The sequence below is a fragment of the Protopterus annectens genome, chromosome 12.part0 (assembly GCF_019279795.1).
Source record: "Protopterus annectens isolate FY-2018-M chromosome 12.part0, PAN1.0, whole genome shotgun sequence".
NCBI classification, from domain to species: Eukaryota; Metazoa; Chordata; order Ceratodontiformes; family Protopteridae; genus Protopterus; species Protopterus annectens.
In genome coordinates this window covers 1,288,285,797-1,288,303,666 of record NC_056746.1, presented here as the reverse complement: position 1 = coordinate 1,288,303,666, position 17,870 = coordinate 1,288,285,797, and the positions used below count along the sequence as shown (strand labels likewise).

General features: G+C 40.6%; 1 protein-coding gene across 2 annotated transcripts in view; it reads right to left on the bottom strand.

Moving 5' to 3' along the window:
* Positions 1-17,870, bottom strand: part of TTLL9 (tubulin tyrosine ligase like 9) — a 787,629-nt gene that overhangs the window by 717,302 nt on the left and 52,457 nt on the right. For both annotated transcript variants that reach the window (XM_044090338.1, XM_044090339.1), the window contains exon 3: positions 6,047-6,139. In XM_044090338.1, coding sequence (XP_043946273.1) covers positions 6,047-6,139 — 93 coding nt within the window. The remainder of the gene's footprint in view (positions 1-6,046; positions 6,140-17,870) is intronic.

Sequence of the window (17,870 nt, the reverse complement as noted above, 5' to 3'; positions counted from 1 at the left end):
ACCCATCATAGAATACAACGCCCCATTTGGGATGTACCTTACAAGACACCTGCAACAGCTGGAAAGACCACAGAAGTACCTCACCAAGAGGATCACTGGCCTCAAACAGATGCCCTATGCAGCTTGGCTGAAGAAACTCCAGCTGTACTCGGTTGCATACCGCCTATTCAGAGGTGATCTCTGCCTGACATACAAGGCCATGTCCAACCCAGAATTGGTGGATATGTTCACCTAAAGAAAACCTTATCCCCTCGAGCCATACGCTCTAGGGATCTAAACCTCACCACAACAATAAATAGGATGTGCTGGAGGGATAGATTCCTGTCCCAGAGACTTCCCATGCTTTGGAACAAGATTCCAATCTACATTAAGCAGAGCTCCTTGCTAACCCTCTTCAAGAGAAACCTTGACGAGTGGATGGGAAACAGAAAGTTTACCCCGGGGATCACTTCAGTGGCTCTGCTGGACAGAGTCACAGGGAACTAATCTAAGGGGGCAGTGAAAGCCAACACATTCTGGCTAGGCTTATAAATGCCTTCGGGCAGATAGCCTAGTACCTACCTATGAACCTATAAGATGAAGTAACAGAGTAGTAGAAAGAAACACAAATTAGAAAAATATATGCAGCTCAATAAAGTTTTTTTTCATGATAGTAACACATGCAATGGTTATACAAAAGGACAAGTTATTAGATTAGCTATATAGGTAAAAATCACATAAGATTTTGTATAATTTCAGTATTGCATATTTTTGTAAAAAACAATACAGAGTATAATTTAACAACAATCAGATGGATTAGAATTTAAAATGGATACAGAGGTATAAATCACATATAACAGTTTTTGTAATTTCAGTAATGAGCTTTTTTATAACAGTCTTAGTCCCTAAACATACAGTGTAAAATGTAACAGCAAATTTAGACCATATTTTGAAAGAACGCATTTTAGATATGAATTCAATGGATATAATTGTTTTGTAGTAATCTTTACCAGCTCAAGGCTGATTAGCTAATAGGTTGTGTGTTTTTAGCCTGGGCTGCTACAAGAGCATACCCATGTTTTGGTTAATGTGCTTTAAGTATCACTTTGAATTTAGTTATAACAAAGGTGGTTTTTATGTTTATCAGGAGAGAATTCCATTGCTTAGCTATGCAGTGAGAGAAAAGAGCTTCTCCAGCAATATTGTTAGCTTCAGTTATCTTTAGCAGTAATTTTTTGTTAGAACGAAGGACTCGGTTGGCAGAGTATGGTTGCAGGATGTTAAGGAGGGCAGGAATTTTGTCTGGTTGGTAGAGTAATTGGTGAGCTATGGACAGTTGGCTGTAGACTAGGAGGGTGGACAATTCTAGAAATTGATTTTTTTAGTGCTTAGGCAATGATGAAATCTGTAAGTAGATTCAGTGGCAAACTTTGCAATTTTATTGTAGCAAGTTATGAGTTTGTTTAGATCCAATTTACTGATGTTAGTGAGTATTGGAGAAGCATATAGAAGTGTGGAGAGGAAATGAGTTCTAGCAATGGTAGCTTTTGTGTTATTTGTGAGGAATTGTGTGTGTCTATATAGTGATCCAAGTTTTTTATGAACTTTTTTTATTGAGTGGGCTATGTGTAAGTCGCATTTCATGTTACAATCTATGATAACTCCAATAAGCTTGGTATGAGTTACGGGAGAAATTATTGTGTTGTTTGCTGATGATATATTAAAGGATGAGGAAGGGGCATTGGTTTTATTGAGTTGGAAAAACATGAGCTTTGTCTTATTGGGGTTAAGAATGAGCTGAGAATTGAGTAGCTATGATTCTACGTTTGAGAATGATTGTTGGGTTATATTTTGCAGTTGCTAGAGTGTGGAATCAGTGCATACTGGGGTGGAATCATCTGCATACTGGGCCAAGGAAGCAAGTGTAGTAACACTGTGTAAGTTGTTAGTGAATAGTGTGAAGAGCAGGGGCCCCAGGATGGAACCATGAGGCATTGCTTGAGTGACTGGTAGGAGGGAGGAGAGATTTTGCTGCCATTTAACCACTTGCTGTCATCTGACTAAGTAGTCCTGGAAACATGTTATGTGGTGCAGCTAAGACTTGAGATTGGATAAAACTGAAATGAGTTTGTTATGTGAAACAGTATCAAAAGCTTTCGATAGATTGAGAAATATGGATGATACTTTTTGCCTTAATTTCTGTGATGATTTACTGTGTTAGTAAAGGCCATCAGAGCAGTGGTAGTGTTAAGTTTTGGCCAAAAACCGTGCCGAGCATTGGAAAGAAGATTGTTAGTTAGGAGATAGTTAAGTAATTGAGAATAAATGCATCTTTCTAAGATTTTGGATAGGGAGCAGTAGTTAGAGAGTTCTGTAGAGTTCCCAGCTTTATGCCATGGGATAATGTGTAATATTTTCCAAATGGGTAGAACCTTTTGTTCATAGATGAATCTATTAATGAGGATGGATATAAGGTAGAAGATGGCTTTGGCAGAGATTTTAAGATATTTGGCTGTTAACTGATCTGATGCTAGTGATGTTGGTTTTAGTTCTTTTAGGTATTTTATTATTGTATCAATGAACACAGGCTGGAAGGAAAAGTTGTTGTTGTTAAGGTTAGATTTTAAGCAGGGAGAATATGGTGCAGAGCATTTGTTATTAGTAAGGGCCACTATGGCTTCTGTGAAATATTTATTGAATTGTATTTCTATACTGTCTTTAGTGTTGTTGGTTGATGAGGAAGGAGTGCTGACTTGTCCTGGCTGTAGAATGTTTTTTTATTGTAGACCAGAACTTCTGAGGATTTTTTGATATTTGATTTGACTAGTACTGTAGTGATTTATTTTGTCCTGTCCAATTTGATTTTTGGCTTTGTTACACACTTCACTATAAAACTATTCACTTGTTGACGTTTTGTTGGTTTTCCACTCTTCCCAAGCTTTGTCCCTTGTTTTTAGTAGGGATCTTGTTTCTTTAGTTAACCAGGGACACTGGTTGGATTTTACTCTTATTGTCTTAGGTGGTGCAAGGTTGTCTAGAATTATAAGGAATATGGAATTGAAGAATTCTATGGGTTTGTGTAGTTGTAGTGACTTAAGAGGTGACCAGTTACAGTGTTTTAGGGTGTATATGAAATCAGTAGGAGAGAGATTTCTTTTGTTGTCTATATATATGGATTTTGGCTGGATTGATGTGATGTCTGAATAAATAGGTTGGATAGTGGTCACATACACACACGAATGAACAATCACACATATGTACTTACTCACATAAACACATACTCTCACAAATAAGCAAAAATAAATAAGGTACAAGTGAAACATGAAACACATTTTAAATAAATACTGAATTTAACAAATGACGTATAGCTAATAAAATGCTCAAAATACATACCTAAATGTTTTACAAAAATTTCTTTGTGGAACCCAAACAGAACAAGTACAAGTCAACATGTTAAAATATTTTTAAGTTTGTAGTTTAAAAATCACTGATGTTTTCCTACCCATTTACAATATAAAATAAAAATCATGAGTACATTTTCAATGTAGCTTTTGATTTATGATAAAGCTTTTTGTTTGTTTTATATTTGAAGTGTATTAAAAATCTCTTTCTCCTACAGTCTTCCTTCTTCTGTCAAAACTGATGTACTGTGTCATGGCAACAAGGACATGAAAAAGCAATGCTTCTTCATACCCAGTGTGTACAAAATGCAATGTGCTTGAAACAATACCCAGCTGATTATAGTGAAATTACAATGGGGATTTCTCTGTGAGGAAATGCAAGCTTTATTAATTTCAGATGTGTAGAACACTGAATCACCGCTACTAATGGAATTCCCCAAATTCAAAATTACCATTACGCCTCACTAACAACAGCTAGTTTCTTGTATTAAACTAACTGCATATGTAACTAGCAAAGAATAATGACTAAGAATATAGGTGCTCATGCAGCATAAATGAAACGACCCTTTTAATTAGTACATGCGGAAGTGAGACAGAAACCAGAGGATAAGCATCAATGAGAAATAAAAAATGAATGGTATACAGCTGTTCTGCCCCGCTCAAAGAGAACTCTCATGTTGTGTAGTAAGGGTTCATGCATAAAAGGCAAAGCATATAACAGAATGCTTTACCAACAAAAAACAGCCATCATACTTTTTATGAGTTGCTCAAAATCTCTTAAGCTTCATGTGATGAGAAAGAACATGTTTTTGAGAGTATAACGAGGTGGCAGATTTTAAAAAATCCCTACAGCGTACTCTGTCAGAAATGTGGTGGGAACAAATGGCTGTAACTAAAGAAATGATTATTCTGAGGTGGGACACAGGATCTGAACTGCCTAGACTGTAGAATGTTTTTTTATTCAAGTTTAATGCTATTCGTTGCTAAAAAAATAATTACTAAAAAATGGAAATTAAAATCTAAACGAACTCTAAATTAAGTACTGAATATTGTAAAGGAAATAAAAGAACTGGAGATGGGATTTTTAGAAAAGAGAAGGAGCAAATTATATAGAATGGAATTTGTGGGAACAATACATGCAGAATAAAGCTCAGAAGGAGGACTGAGGCTTTAGTAAAGGCAATAACTGAGCAATTTACGCAGTGATGGTGTAAATGGCAACTGTTAAAAACAGAAAACATATACACTGTACAAAATGTGAAAATGAAAAATGATAATGTTTTGTTCTACTCATGTATGGGCGCCTATGTCTTAAGTGATAATTTAATAAAAGTGTTTAAAATTAAAGCTTCACTTTACTGAAATATTAATAAATAATCTTTTAATGCATATTTATGCTTGTTGAACACAACAGTACTGGTTTAGTTTTACTGTGACGGTCAACTTTGTTCATTAATTATCCACTCTGTTTTGGTGCTGTGTTCTTTTTCAAGACTGTCATATGCCTTCACACGTTTTTCCCCTAGCCACAGCAAATACATGGGATCCCATGCCAATCATTAGTCACTGTGGTTATGGATGTAGGAAAGGAAGTGACACTAACATTCCTAGTGTGACACTGCAACCGGGGACAGCTCTTAATTTCCACCTCTTGCAAGGGCAACAGCATTCAAACACCTGCAGTCAATGCATTGCTTGTATCAGTTACATGTGGTGCTTCTTCTGGGTGCTGCCTAGCAGAAAATCGTGCCACTGCCTTTCTCTGGGGAAGAGAATCTGTGAAAGAGAAAGTGCACATTCCTTGCTGACCTTCACTAACAAAAGGTAATGTTTGAACCTACATCATGACCATTACAGGTGAAAATTCAGCAGCCTGAACAAAAAGTTGGATAACCAGGCCACTTTTTTGCAGACAGTATACTTTATTGATATAAATCTTTAATTTTGATCTCTGCTCATGGAAACATCTTCAATACATTTATTATTGTTATTATTACTATTATTATTATTAATTATTACTATTAATTATTACTGACGCAATGTAGTTAAACTAAACTCTAACATTTACTGCAAAGCATTTCTTCAAAATATTATGAAAACTGAAAGAAATAAGGCAACCCAAGTTTGAATAGTCGATTGGGCACTTGTTAAAGCTGGCTAGGGAGAATGGGAGTGAGTAAACATAGCCATCTTGCCCATTCCAATGGGATGGAGGCACTTAAGTTTTGCCACAAGAGTGACAGCCAGTGGGAGCACTAAGCATTACTCTGAGTTCCAGCCAGCCAGGCCGTGGAGTCATAGTGTTTAGCAGCAGTAAAGATGAGGGGAACTGAGCATGCAGAGGCAGACTTTCTCTTGGGGACAGCAGTACTGGATCTGGAGGATACATAAAGGAGGGATGTTCCCCAATGGGCAGAGGGTAGACCACCTTCTAGGATGAAGACGTTGGCCCATTCCCAACTGCCTGACTCATTGGAGAATGAATGTGCTGATAGGGATTCTCAGGTAGGCAAGAATGGGTCATAGGGCTGTCACCCAGCCCAGGAATACCCAGATCCTTTATCCCAAGAATGAATGGGCCGATTGGGTGTTAGCACTACAAAGTCCTGAGAGAGTAAAAAAAATAAATAAATTAAAAATAAAATAAAACTGAAAACTGTACTCACTCTTTCACTTCAATCCAGCCTGGCCTTTTTTGAAGAACATCAAAAATTGTATTTGTTAGTGAACACTTGAAACGAATGCAGGTTCTCTGTTCCCTATTAAGAAAAGCAATGATTAATCCAAATTATTAAAGTTAAAGGATTCATTATCTACAGGCCAGCATTTACTCCAAACATGTTACCAAACTTTGAAACAAGGATTTTGTTACTAACTCACTGTTATGCCACTGTGCAAGTCATCTAAATTGTCTGCTTAAATTAAAATCTAGCAAGGCTAGACTTTCCACTGTGTGAGTCCTTAAACCTTTTGTATTAGAAGCAACATGGGATATATGCAAATGACCATTTAAGGACATCAGGTGTTTCAACTGGGTCTACTTCACATCACCTACAACCCATTTGACTGACTTTCATTTCACCGAGACCAAATCACCTAATTTTCAAGAAAACTCATTTGACTGAGTCTCATTTCACTGAATTGTAAGCCACAGACATGATGTGGGTTTCCATTCTCCTGTGACTTGTTTGTGATAAAAAGAATTTCTGTAACCTACAGTGCTGACTGTCAGAATACTGACAGTCATGTAGAAAGTAGTTTTGTAGTGTTTTTAAAAGTGGGTATGTCTCTATATTTTTATGGGAAGTATCTAAAGTAATATAGCGGTTGTTTTGTGAGTTCCCAGCAGTAGTGGCAGTGTGTAGAGTACTGTAAGGCAAGTAAAAGGTATATGCCCTTTCCACACTGTAGTGCGATCCTGGAGTTAGTATATATAGTTGGAGGTGGCATAGCCCCCAGTTAGTTTGGTTTTATAATGTCCGGTTTCTGTTGAGAGCAAGTAAGTAGTTTTTAAGGTCTAGAAAGAGGTAGTTATTAGTGTTGTGAGCATGTTTATTTATGGTTTAATGTTTAGTCTTTTTAAATTTAGCATTGTAAGCTTTCGGTGAAATGAGATTCAGTCAAATGAGTTTTCAGTATTTTGAAATTAGGTGATTTGGTCTCGGTGAAATGAAAGTCAGTCAAATGGGTTTTAGGTGATGAGAAGTAGACTCATTTCAGCTAAATGGCAGTTCTGAATATCCATGACTATTTTCTTTTTAAGTCTATTAATGGACAAATTCAGGCCAATAAAGCCAAACCTCACTAGCTGTGGACATGCATGTTTCAGCCTGGCAGGAGATTTTTTGAGAGGGTGAAGGATCTGAATCATTGGAGTGTGTTTCTTGGTTCTGACTCCTTAGTGTTAAATTTATCAATAAAATTCTTGTTTTTTTTAAGACTCTGGATTTGGGGGCAAAAGACCCTTTATAATCAGTTTGTTTCACCTGGCAGACAATGCTCTGAGTTCAAATGCTTTACAAACAAAGCATTCTAGTGTCAAATGATCCATATATAAATATACGTATGCACAATTTGTGTATGTCCTGTGGAGGGATTTTCTCCACATTTTGCACAATTATGAAAACTATTTTTACTTGTCTTTGTCCATGCCACCAAATCACACACACACACACACACACACACACATGCACATGCATGCATGCACACATAAGCACACACACACATACGCACACAGGCACACACACACAAAGAGAAAGCACAACAGCAGCCCAGGGCACCAACCAACAGCAGTATTCTACTAAAATATTTACTGTAAGAACCGAAAGTTACACTACTAAATAGACAATAGTCCAGTACAGCCTTTTTTTCTGAAATGACAGATAAGTAAATAGCAAAAATGCTGATGTCAAGAATAGAAAGGAAAAAAATGGGCTAATATTCAAACATTTGTAAGTATAAGGTTAGAATACAGAAATATAGACTAAATATAAACAGAATTGGGTAAATATACTAACATTTTTTTGCAAAACTAAGCAAGGAGGAGCTTTAAGTTAAGAGCCAAGACGAGATCCACATCTGTTCAGGATAGTGACGAATTAAGATCTGGGGAAATCTGGGTCCCTAGTGCATAATGGGAGGAAACTTTTAAGGGTTCTCGAAGCTAGAGCACTAATGCTGCCAAGTCAGATTTGACATGAGGCTTGAGGACCAAACAGTTGGAGTGGACAGATTAAATGAATAGGATCTGTCAAATCAAGGGATAACATTTCAGAGTGGTGAAGGCCCACTTAATGGCTAAATGTTCTCTTTCTGTTACCAAGAAGCAGTTGTCAGCATTACTAACTCTTCCAATTAATGTTGCAAATGGGATATTCCCCCCTGAGTAGTCTGTAGGACACAGAGTACTGCAACAGGAAGTTAACTCTATCAGCACAGGACAGGAGTTGGACGTATTGAATTTTCTTTGTAAGGGACCTTTGAGGTCTCTCTAATTGTTGGAGGTGCCTGGTGAGATACATACCAAGGGCACACTGTATTCTATAACTGGTCTAATAAGGGAAGAGTATGGGGGAGGCAATGCTCTTATTGATGAGGTGGGCAACATAAAAGGCTTTCCTTACCACTATGGAAACATGATGGTTGAAGGAGAGTTTGCAGTCAACCTGTGTGCCCATATCCCTTACCACAGATTGGGTACTTAAGATGTTGTTGTTAATGTGGTACTTTGCAGAGATGTCTCCCTTGCTGAAAGGGATGATGATGATGATGATGCACTTGTTGGCGTTTAGCTTCAGCCCATGACTTTGCCACCAATTGCTGGTTATGAGTAAGGACTTCCTGAAGGATGACAATGTTATTAGAGGATTCAATGATCATGCCAAGCTTGCAGTCATCTGCAAACTTTGTTAGCCACATACCTTTTGCTTAGGCCTGCAGCTCAGAAAACTAAATTCTAAACAATAGGGGTCCCAGCACTGAGTTCTATGGTACTTCACTGGTTACTGGTCAGGAGGTGGATGAAGAGTCCCCTATTTTACTGTGTGCTTTCTATTGGTGAGCCAGTACTGGCTTACATTCAGTTGGGTAGGTTTATCAATGATGCCTGAGTGGGGAATGGTTTTTAAGGCCATCACTAGGTCTAAATAAGTAGTATGCACAGTTTTGCCTTCATCCAGGGCTTTGGTGACTGTCTCGAAGAAGTCCATCAAGTTCAGTAGGCACAATCTCCCTTTGACAAAACCAAACTGGGATGGGTCTAGTGTTTGGAGGTCACCTATATCCTTGTTTATGAGGTCCATGATGATTCACCCCATAGCCTTGCATATGAGGCTGGTCAGACTTATTGTTCTGTAATTACTGGGGTCAGCAGAGGAGCCCACTTTGTGGAGGGGATGTCAGTGGCAGTTTTCCAATCTGCAATCTGCAGGAACATACCCAGTGCTTAGACTGTGGTTCAAGAGGGTACTCATAGGTGCCGCTAGCTCCTGCTTTAGGCAGTTTAGGATGCAGCCAGGGATGTTGTCTGGTCCCATAGAGGCCACGTTTTTTGCCCTGGAAAGGGCATTGAGGGCCTGTTCCTTAGAGATTTCTGGGGGAGGACTTGTGGGAGCAATGTCATGTGGTATATTGGGTGGTGACAGGGAGAAGTTCTCACTGAACCTATCTGCCACCAGGTTAGCAATATCACCGGGTTCAGTATATGTTGTGCCATATACAACAAGTTCAGTGCAAATCTGGGATTTGCCCTTAAGGTTGCAGACATAGCCAAAGAATGCCTTGTGGTTACCCTTGACCAGTGCGGCCAATTTAGATTCATAGTCAGCTTTGGATTTTCTCACTATGTGCCTAATTTGCTTATTTAGTCCAATGAGAGAGTCCTTTGAGTTTGGGGACCATCTTCTACTGCTTTTGGACAACAGTTTCTTTCTCCTGTTATATAGCCTGCTCACAGCAGATGTCCACCAAACAGGCTTGTTCAAATGTGAGGAACTTAATTTTATCCTATCAGGTACAGCTAAGTCAATGCAACTTATAAGGTGTTTATACAAGGCATTGGAAAAAACCTCTGCATAGGCATCCTTGCTATCAGTAGGTGTAGGGGCTATGAAACTAGAAATATTGTTTCATAAGAGATTATAGTTAGCTTTGGATAAATTTTTTAGTTTAGTTCCAGCTGGGGGAGGGTCAGACACTATTGTTGTTTCTAATGTGACTGACTTGTGGTCAGATCTCACTAGAGATGACTGTACATTTGGGGTGGTGCATTGATCACTCATGTTTGTCAGTACCAGATCCAGGATGTTTGAACCCCTAGTGGGGGTGTCTACTAACTGGTCCAGGGCACTGGAGTTTACAAAGTTCAAGAATCTCTGGATGAGCATATTGGTAGAGGTGTAGTTAGACCAATCTATTGACGGGTAGTTGAAATCTTCCAAAATTGGGGTGTTTGGTGGTATACTGAGGGACTCCAGAAGGGCCAGGTAGGCATTGTGGGTGTCCTGGTTCATTCAGAGTGCCCTATAACTGGGGATATTCTGAACACAAGTTCTACCAACAGAGAGTTATACATGAAGAAGTTTGAGGGATTCATTTAGATGTGCCAATCTGGAGGAGTATTTGTCTTTAAAAAAATAGATCCTCCTCCTCCTTTGGATTTCCGCTCTCATATGATGGTCTGAGGGAGTGGAAAGTGTTGTACCCAAGTATAGCTAGGGTGCTCCCCACAGCCTTGAGCCAGGTTTCCCTGACTGCACAGATGTCAGCATCCTCCAAGGTGAGGTTGAGGGCAGCTTCCAACGAGTGTAGTTTTAGGTTAAGACTCCTCACATTTAGCAGCATGTCCTTGAAGATGTTTTTTGAGGAAAGTTTTATGTTGGAAATTTTGTACTTGTGACATTGCCTAAAAAAGGCACTAGGGAGAGGCAAGAGCCTTTGCCAGAAGCTGAAAACCTAGGGGTGACAGGAGGAGACAGTCTCTGGCAAAGCATCAAGGTCTATTAACCATATCATCCCAGGCAGACAGGAACTGGATCCCCTTAGAATTACACCAGACGTTAAGTCAATTGTTGAAGTCAGTCATCTTTTGCTTGTATTGCAGCATCATCCTGGGTGATGGTAGTATGCTGCTTAAGGCTAGGGACATACCTGCCTGGGACACATAATCTGAGAGCTCAGTCATGTCTCTCTTCATGTAGTCCAAAGAAGTACATCTCAAGTTGTTCACACCAACATGTACTATGACAGTCATAACAGTACTTGCTGATGAGAGACTTCAGTGCATGTGTGGTGTTCCAGATCCTGGCACCAGACAGGCAACTAACCATGACCTTCTCCTTATCCAACCTGATAAGTGGGACATCAGTGTGTATCATGATAGAGTCACCTATGACTAGTACATTTGGCTTTGTGTTATGCCTTAATGGCTTACCTGGTGAGACACTGACATGTGTGTTTTTATGTGTACTGTGTTTATTTACACGTGAGCTATGTGTGGTGTGCTTGTGATTGGGAGGTCTCTGTGCTTTGGTTAGGTTTTTAGAGAGGACCTCCACATATGTGGGGTTATGTGTTGGTTGCATGGTGAGTGCAGGTGGTGGTATGTCAGTGCTGACAACCTCTTTGGGGTCAGGTATACTGATTGGTGAGCGAGGGAGCATTGATTCTATGTTTTTTATCTAGATGCACCTCTCACATGTTGAGTTTGAGTACCGTAAAACAAGTGGGTTGTCAAGTGTACATGAGGCAATTGCTATACTGCCTCAGAATTCCTAATTTGACCAGGTAGGCTGGAGAAATGGTGGCATATTGTCCTTCCATAGTGCTAAGTAGGAGGTGTGATTGGTACTAGAGATTGACCTGAGATGGTTTGATGGGGTTCCTGTGGTAGGGTAGTCCAGTAGTATAGATAAAAAGATCTAGAGGGGGTGACTCAGAGGCTGTGTTTTTCTGTAGACCACAAAAGTCCCCACTGGAAAACAGACTACAGCTAATAGATAAAAAGATCTAGACAGGGTAGGTCAGAGGCTGTACTGATCTGTAGATTGAAAGAGTCCCCGCTGGAAAACAGACTACAGCTAAGGGGAAATTTGCTATTTCTATCTAAGACAAACAGTAATTATATCTGCTCGATGGCACTGTGTCATGCAAACCCACGCAAACATAAGGCTTTTAAAATAAATGAAAAAAAAAAAAGCTTACTGGTGGGCAAAATGGCCAATCAAAAGCTCAGAACAGAGCCCTAATCCAACAAACTTCAATGGATGAGTCTCTAGCCACATACACCTCCTGCCACAAGGGTGCAGAGGGCCCTTTCCAAAAAAAGTTTGTTGGGGATTAGTGCTCAATTCAAATACAAACAGAATTAGACACAGCAGGATCTGTGGCTAGTCTATGCTACACAGTACAAGTGCCCAGAACACAAGAATAAATGCAGTCATTGAAAAACAGGAAAAATGACAGTAAAAATGCAGAAATAATCAGCAAAAGCAGTGATACCAGTTAGCAAGTGCAGAAATACTAACAATAATGGTCTTACCTTTGGTTGTAAGCCATTGGAAGTTAGCAGCTATGAGTATGGGTTCTGAGTAGAGCATATTCTTTAGCTATCTAAAGGCTTGTTCCATTGCATTTGTCCAGTTTACCTTCATTGGGGCCTTACTTCAGTCAGGTCAGTTGAAGGAGGTAAGCAGTATAGGAAAAATCAGAAACAAACTTCTGGTAATAACTAGCCAGACCCCCAAAGCACTTATTTTGTGGTTGGTGTGGGTCAGTTTTACACTACTTCCACTTTTTCAGTCTGTGGTTTTACAAGCCTTTGGCATATCATATAGCCCATAGAGTGGGATTCTGCCATATGTAACCTGCTGAATTAAATGTCTATCTACCCTGATGCATAAAATTTAAAATGGCTTAGACTTTGGGCAAATGGCTCTCAAAGTCTTCAGAGAATATTACAAAATCATACAGGCAAGCTGCTATATAAAAGATTTTGTCCATCAGCCTCTGGAATGTTACATGCACTTTATGGAAACCAAATAGTAACACTTTATAATGGAAGAGCCTATAAGGTGTGGAAAATGGTATTTTTCCTCAGCATTTGGGGACAGCGGATTTGCCAACAGCTGTTGGCTATGCCTAAAGTGGACAGTTATCTAGCCTTATCCAGCTTCTCAATCAATTTGTCCACTTGGGGTATAGGATACAATTTAAATTTACATATGTTATTTAACTTCCTGAAGTTATTCCAAAATATTACAGCTCCATCAGATTTTTTTTACCAGTCTAAAGGGTCTATTTCCCTCACGCTGAGGTTTTTCTACTACCCCAAGTTTAAGCAACTTCCATATGTTGTCCCAAACCATTTGGTGTTCCCAAACTGCACAAAAATCCTGAGAAAACCATACAGAGCAGTTGTGGCTAGCTGTCGCTCCATCATGAGCCTATGGCAAAATACGTAGAACACAAACAGAAACTACTTATGCAAATAGCTCATTTCCTTATGTTGGACACAATGGACATCATCAAACAAATCAAAAATACCACTATAAATGAGACATGCATACTGGTGACTATAGACATGGAAGCGTTACACACTATCCTCCTACAAGAATATTGCATACTAGTGATCCAAAGCACATTAGCAGAAACAAATAATGCACTAGAAGATGAAATTCTGATTATTACAAAACTATTAAAGCTACTACTTAGTAATGGGTTCCTATTAAATCAGTGAATGCTTAACTTCGCAAATTCATAGGTAGGTACAAGGCTATCGGCCCTAGGGGATATGTATGCCTAGCCAACAAGGTTCCCGGTCTTTCGTCATGCAAGAAAGTTATTTTCCTGTGCCCCTGTTGAGCAGGGCCACAGGAGTGATCCCCGGGGTGAATTTCCTAATTCCCATCCATGCATCAAGATTTTTCCTGAAGAGTGCTAATGAGGAACTTTGCTTGACATAGATAGGTAGCTTGTTCCAGAGTATGGGAAGTCTCTGGGACAGGAATCCATCCCTTCAGCATGTTCTATTTATTGTGGTTTAGATCCCTAGAGGTGTGTCCCGGAGGGATTGGGATTTCTTTAGGTGTAGCATGTCTAACAGCTCTGGGTTTGACATAGCTTTGTATGTTAGGCAGAGATCACCTCAGAGTAGGCGATATGCTACAGAGTAAAGCTGGAGTTTTTTTGAGATGGTCAGCGTAGGACAACTGTTTGAGATCCATAATTCTCTTGGTGAGGTACTTCTGTGCCCTTTCCAGCTGTTGCAGATGTCTTGTGGGGTACATTCCAAAAGGGGCATTGTACTCAATAATGGGTCTAATGAGTGCCGAGTAGAGGGGGAAAAATGACTCTCTTTTCCCGGATGAGAACCCTTTTGTGATGAGGTGTGCCACGTAGAAGGATTTTCTGACTACTGTGGTGATGTGATTATCAAAGGAGAGACTACTGTCCATCTGAGACCCAAGGTCTCTCATCACACCTTCGGTGTTAAGAGGACTGCCACCTATGTGGTAGTTTATGGGGAGAGAGTTTTTACCAAAGGGGATGACAATGCACTTTTTGGCATTTAGTTTGAGGCCATGGCTCTAACACCAGGCATCTGTCTCAGTGAGGCCCTTCTGTAGGATGTTTATGTCATTTGAGGACTCGACAATGGTACCTAGTTTGCAGTCATCTACAAACGTCAGCCAGAGGCTTTCTGTGTTAGACCTTACTTCAGAGAAGTAGATACCAAACAGGAGAGGACCCAGGACTGAACCCTGGGGTACTCCACTTGTCACTGGTTTGAAGTCCGATTTGGAGTCTGCATATTTTACAATGTGGGTTCTGTCAGTGAGCCACTTGGCAACCCATCTTGTGATGTATGGATTTATACCCAGTTTAGTGAGTTTATCTATAATTCCAGAATGGGGGATGGTGTTGAAAGCCTTGGTGAGGTCAAGATAGGCTGTGTGAACTGCCTTTCCCTCGTCTATGGCTTTGGTGATTGTTTCAAAGAAGTCAATCAGGTTCAAGAGGCATGAACTGCCTTTCACAAACCCAAACTGGGTGGAGTCCAGGCTTTGGAGGTTACCCATGTCTTTGTTTATCAGTTCCATGATGATGCGTTCCATGGCATTGCAGACCAGACTCGTCAGGCTAATAGGGTGATAGCTCCCTTTTTATTCAAAATGGTAAAATCCCAAAAGCATGGAACAGCAATTTTTTTTCCCAGGGAAATATTTGGGCTGATTATACAGCATACAATAAGTTAAGCGTTCGCTGATATAATATAGACCCTTAGTAACAACAACCACCACCACCACTTCTTCAAAGATTACAACCTACAAACAAAGGGAATCACATGTGGAGCAGCTATGTCTGTCTCACAAACACCACCCTGGCATACCGGGAACAACTCTCCATTTACAGTTCTACCCCCAAGCCCCCCAAGCCTTTCTGTGTTGGAGGGAAGCCTTCTAGCTTGTCAGTGGGAGTGGTAAGCACTAGGTAGCCTATCTATCAGAAGAGGAGTGGTTTCTGGCCCAGTAAATTGCAGTTTTTCCATCTCCTTCAACTTTCTGGTTTAAAAGTCGGGTTTGCGCTTTTCCCACCTTTCCTGTAACTAGTCTAGTCCAGATACAGATTTGCTGTATCCAGGACTGTTTGTAAGCTACTGAGCGGTGCCAAAGTCTGCTCTACAATATTTCCTTTAGATCTGCTAAGTTCTCTCCTCTCCTGCACTTTTACTAGCTTATTAGTTTAGCACTCTACTAGACTTCTTGTAGCAATTATTGTAGCACACAAAAGTGCTACCAGCACTAAAAGTTCTACAAGGAAACAGCTCCAGTACTTATTATTAATGCCCACCCCTCCAGGCATGTCTAAAGGTCAGTGCCCTGTGCTTTCTCCTATTAACCTGGTGAACTTGGGCATCCTAAGGTAATATAGCAACTGCCACATGTACACTGACAACCCTCTCCTCTTACCTCCCAACATTCAGACTTGCGAGAGATGCACTTATATATCCAAAATGGAAGCCACTCACTCTCCAGCCAAGACCGGAACAGCTGGTCAAGAGGAGAAGGTCAACACTTGCCCCACACCACATGGAACACATAGCCCTCCAGAACACACACCAGCACTGCCTTCACATAAAAACACAAACCACACACCCACCTTCGCTGAGGCTCTCAGTAAAAATTTACCCAAACAGAAGAGACCTCCAAGGCAGAAACGCACTCGACCACCATAACACAACACTAATCACGAGACACATAACTGTCCTAAACAGTGTGCCACTCAATCAAAGCCCCAAAGGCAAAATAGCATGCCCAACACACTAGTCATAGGTGACTCGATAGTGAGGCACACTGATGTCCCACTCACTAGGTTGAACAAGGAGAAAGTAATAGTCAGCTGCCTGTCAAGTGCCAGGATCTGCCACACAACACATGCACTCAGGTCCCTCAACAACAGCTACAAATATGACTCTGTCATTGTACATGTGGGTGTGAATGACCTAAGACATACCTCCCCGGACTACATGAAATGAGATGTGGAGGAGCTCTCGGATTATGTAGCCCAGGTGGGTATGACCCTAGCCTGAGCAGCATCCTACCATCACCCAGAATGATATCACAGTACAAGCAGAAAATTATTGATTTCAACAATTGGCTAAGTTTCTGGTGTCATTCTAAGGGGATCCAGTATCTGTCTGCCTGGGATGACATGATTGACAGACCTCGATGCTTTGCCAGAGATGGCCTGCATCTGTCACCCCTGGGCTTCCAGATACTGGCCAAGGCTCTTGCCACCCCTATAGTGCCTTTTTTAGGTGATGTTCCAAAGACCAAATTACCACCATAACAGCTACAAATAAATGCAATCTGAGGGTCATGCTGCTCAATGTTACAAGTCTAAATCTCAAAATGCACTCACTCGAAGGACTCCTTAAAATGCAGAACAATGACATTTGTGCTGTAACAGAGACCTGGTTCAAGGCAGCAGGAAGCATCCCTGCACTACCAGGCTATAACTCATTCCACACCTTTCGGCCCTAGAACTTGGACCAAAGCTCCAAAGGCAGTGGTGTTTCCATATTCATAAAGGATGTGCACACCTCCAGACTGGTAGCCCAACATAACGCATCAGAGATACTTCAGGTGCAGCTTACATTGGGTAAGACAGTGATTCAGGTCAAAGCCTGCTATAGGTCCCCAACCATGTCCTAAGACTTGCACTCCATGTTCCTAAGCACCCTGGAGAATATTACGGTACAACCTAACACTCTCTCACTAGATAACTTCAACTACCCCTCAATTAACTGGGTAAACTACTCATGTACCAATACACTTGCCCAACGTTTCCTGGAGTTCATTAATTCCAATGCCCTGGACCAGCTCATTCTTACCCCCAACTAGAGGTAGTAACATCCTTGACCTGGCCATTAATAACATGGGCGACCGTTGTTCTACACCAAGAGTCAGCTCCTCCCTGGTTTGATCCGACCACAAACTAATCACCTTGGAAATCCACATCCCTTCTACCTCCCACCCCCCACCCCCGCAAAGGTAACCACCATGAAAAACTGCTCCAAAGCTAACTTTGGGCTCCTAAAAACAGAGGTGGCTAACTTCAGGGCACCCATGCAAATGGAAAATAGCTGCATGACTGCAGAATCATACACCAATGCACTGTACGAACACTTACACAAATGCATGGATCTCGCCATACCCAATAGAACCAGGATGCTCTCCTCCAAAAAAAGGAAGCCAATCTGGTGGTCCCCTGCCATAAACAAACGCTACAACAGAAGGAGAAAACTAATGCGGAATAAGGTGAAGTCCCAAGACTGGAAAAGCTCCCTTATCAGCCTCAACAAAAACTTGAGATCCCACATATCAAATCCTCTAAAGCTAGCTATAAAAACAGAATTGCAGCAGATAGTAAAGACAACCACAAGGCCTTCTACAGTTATGTATAAAATCTCCATGGCAATACCCAGATTTG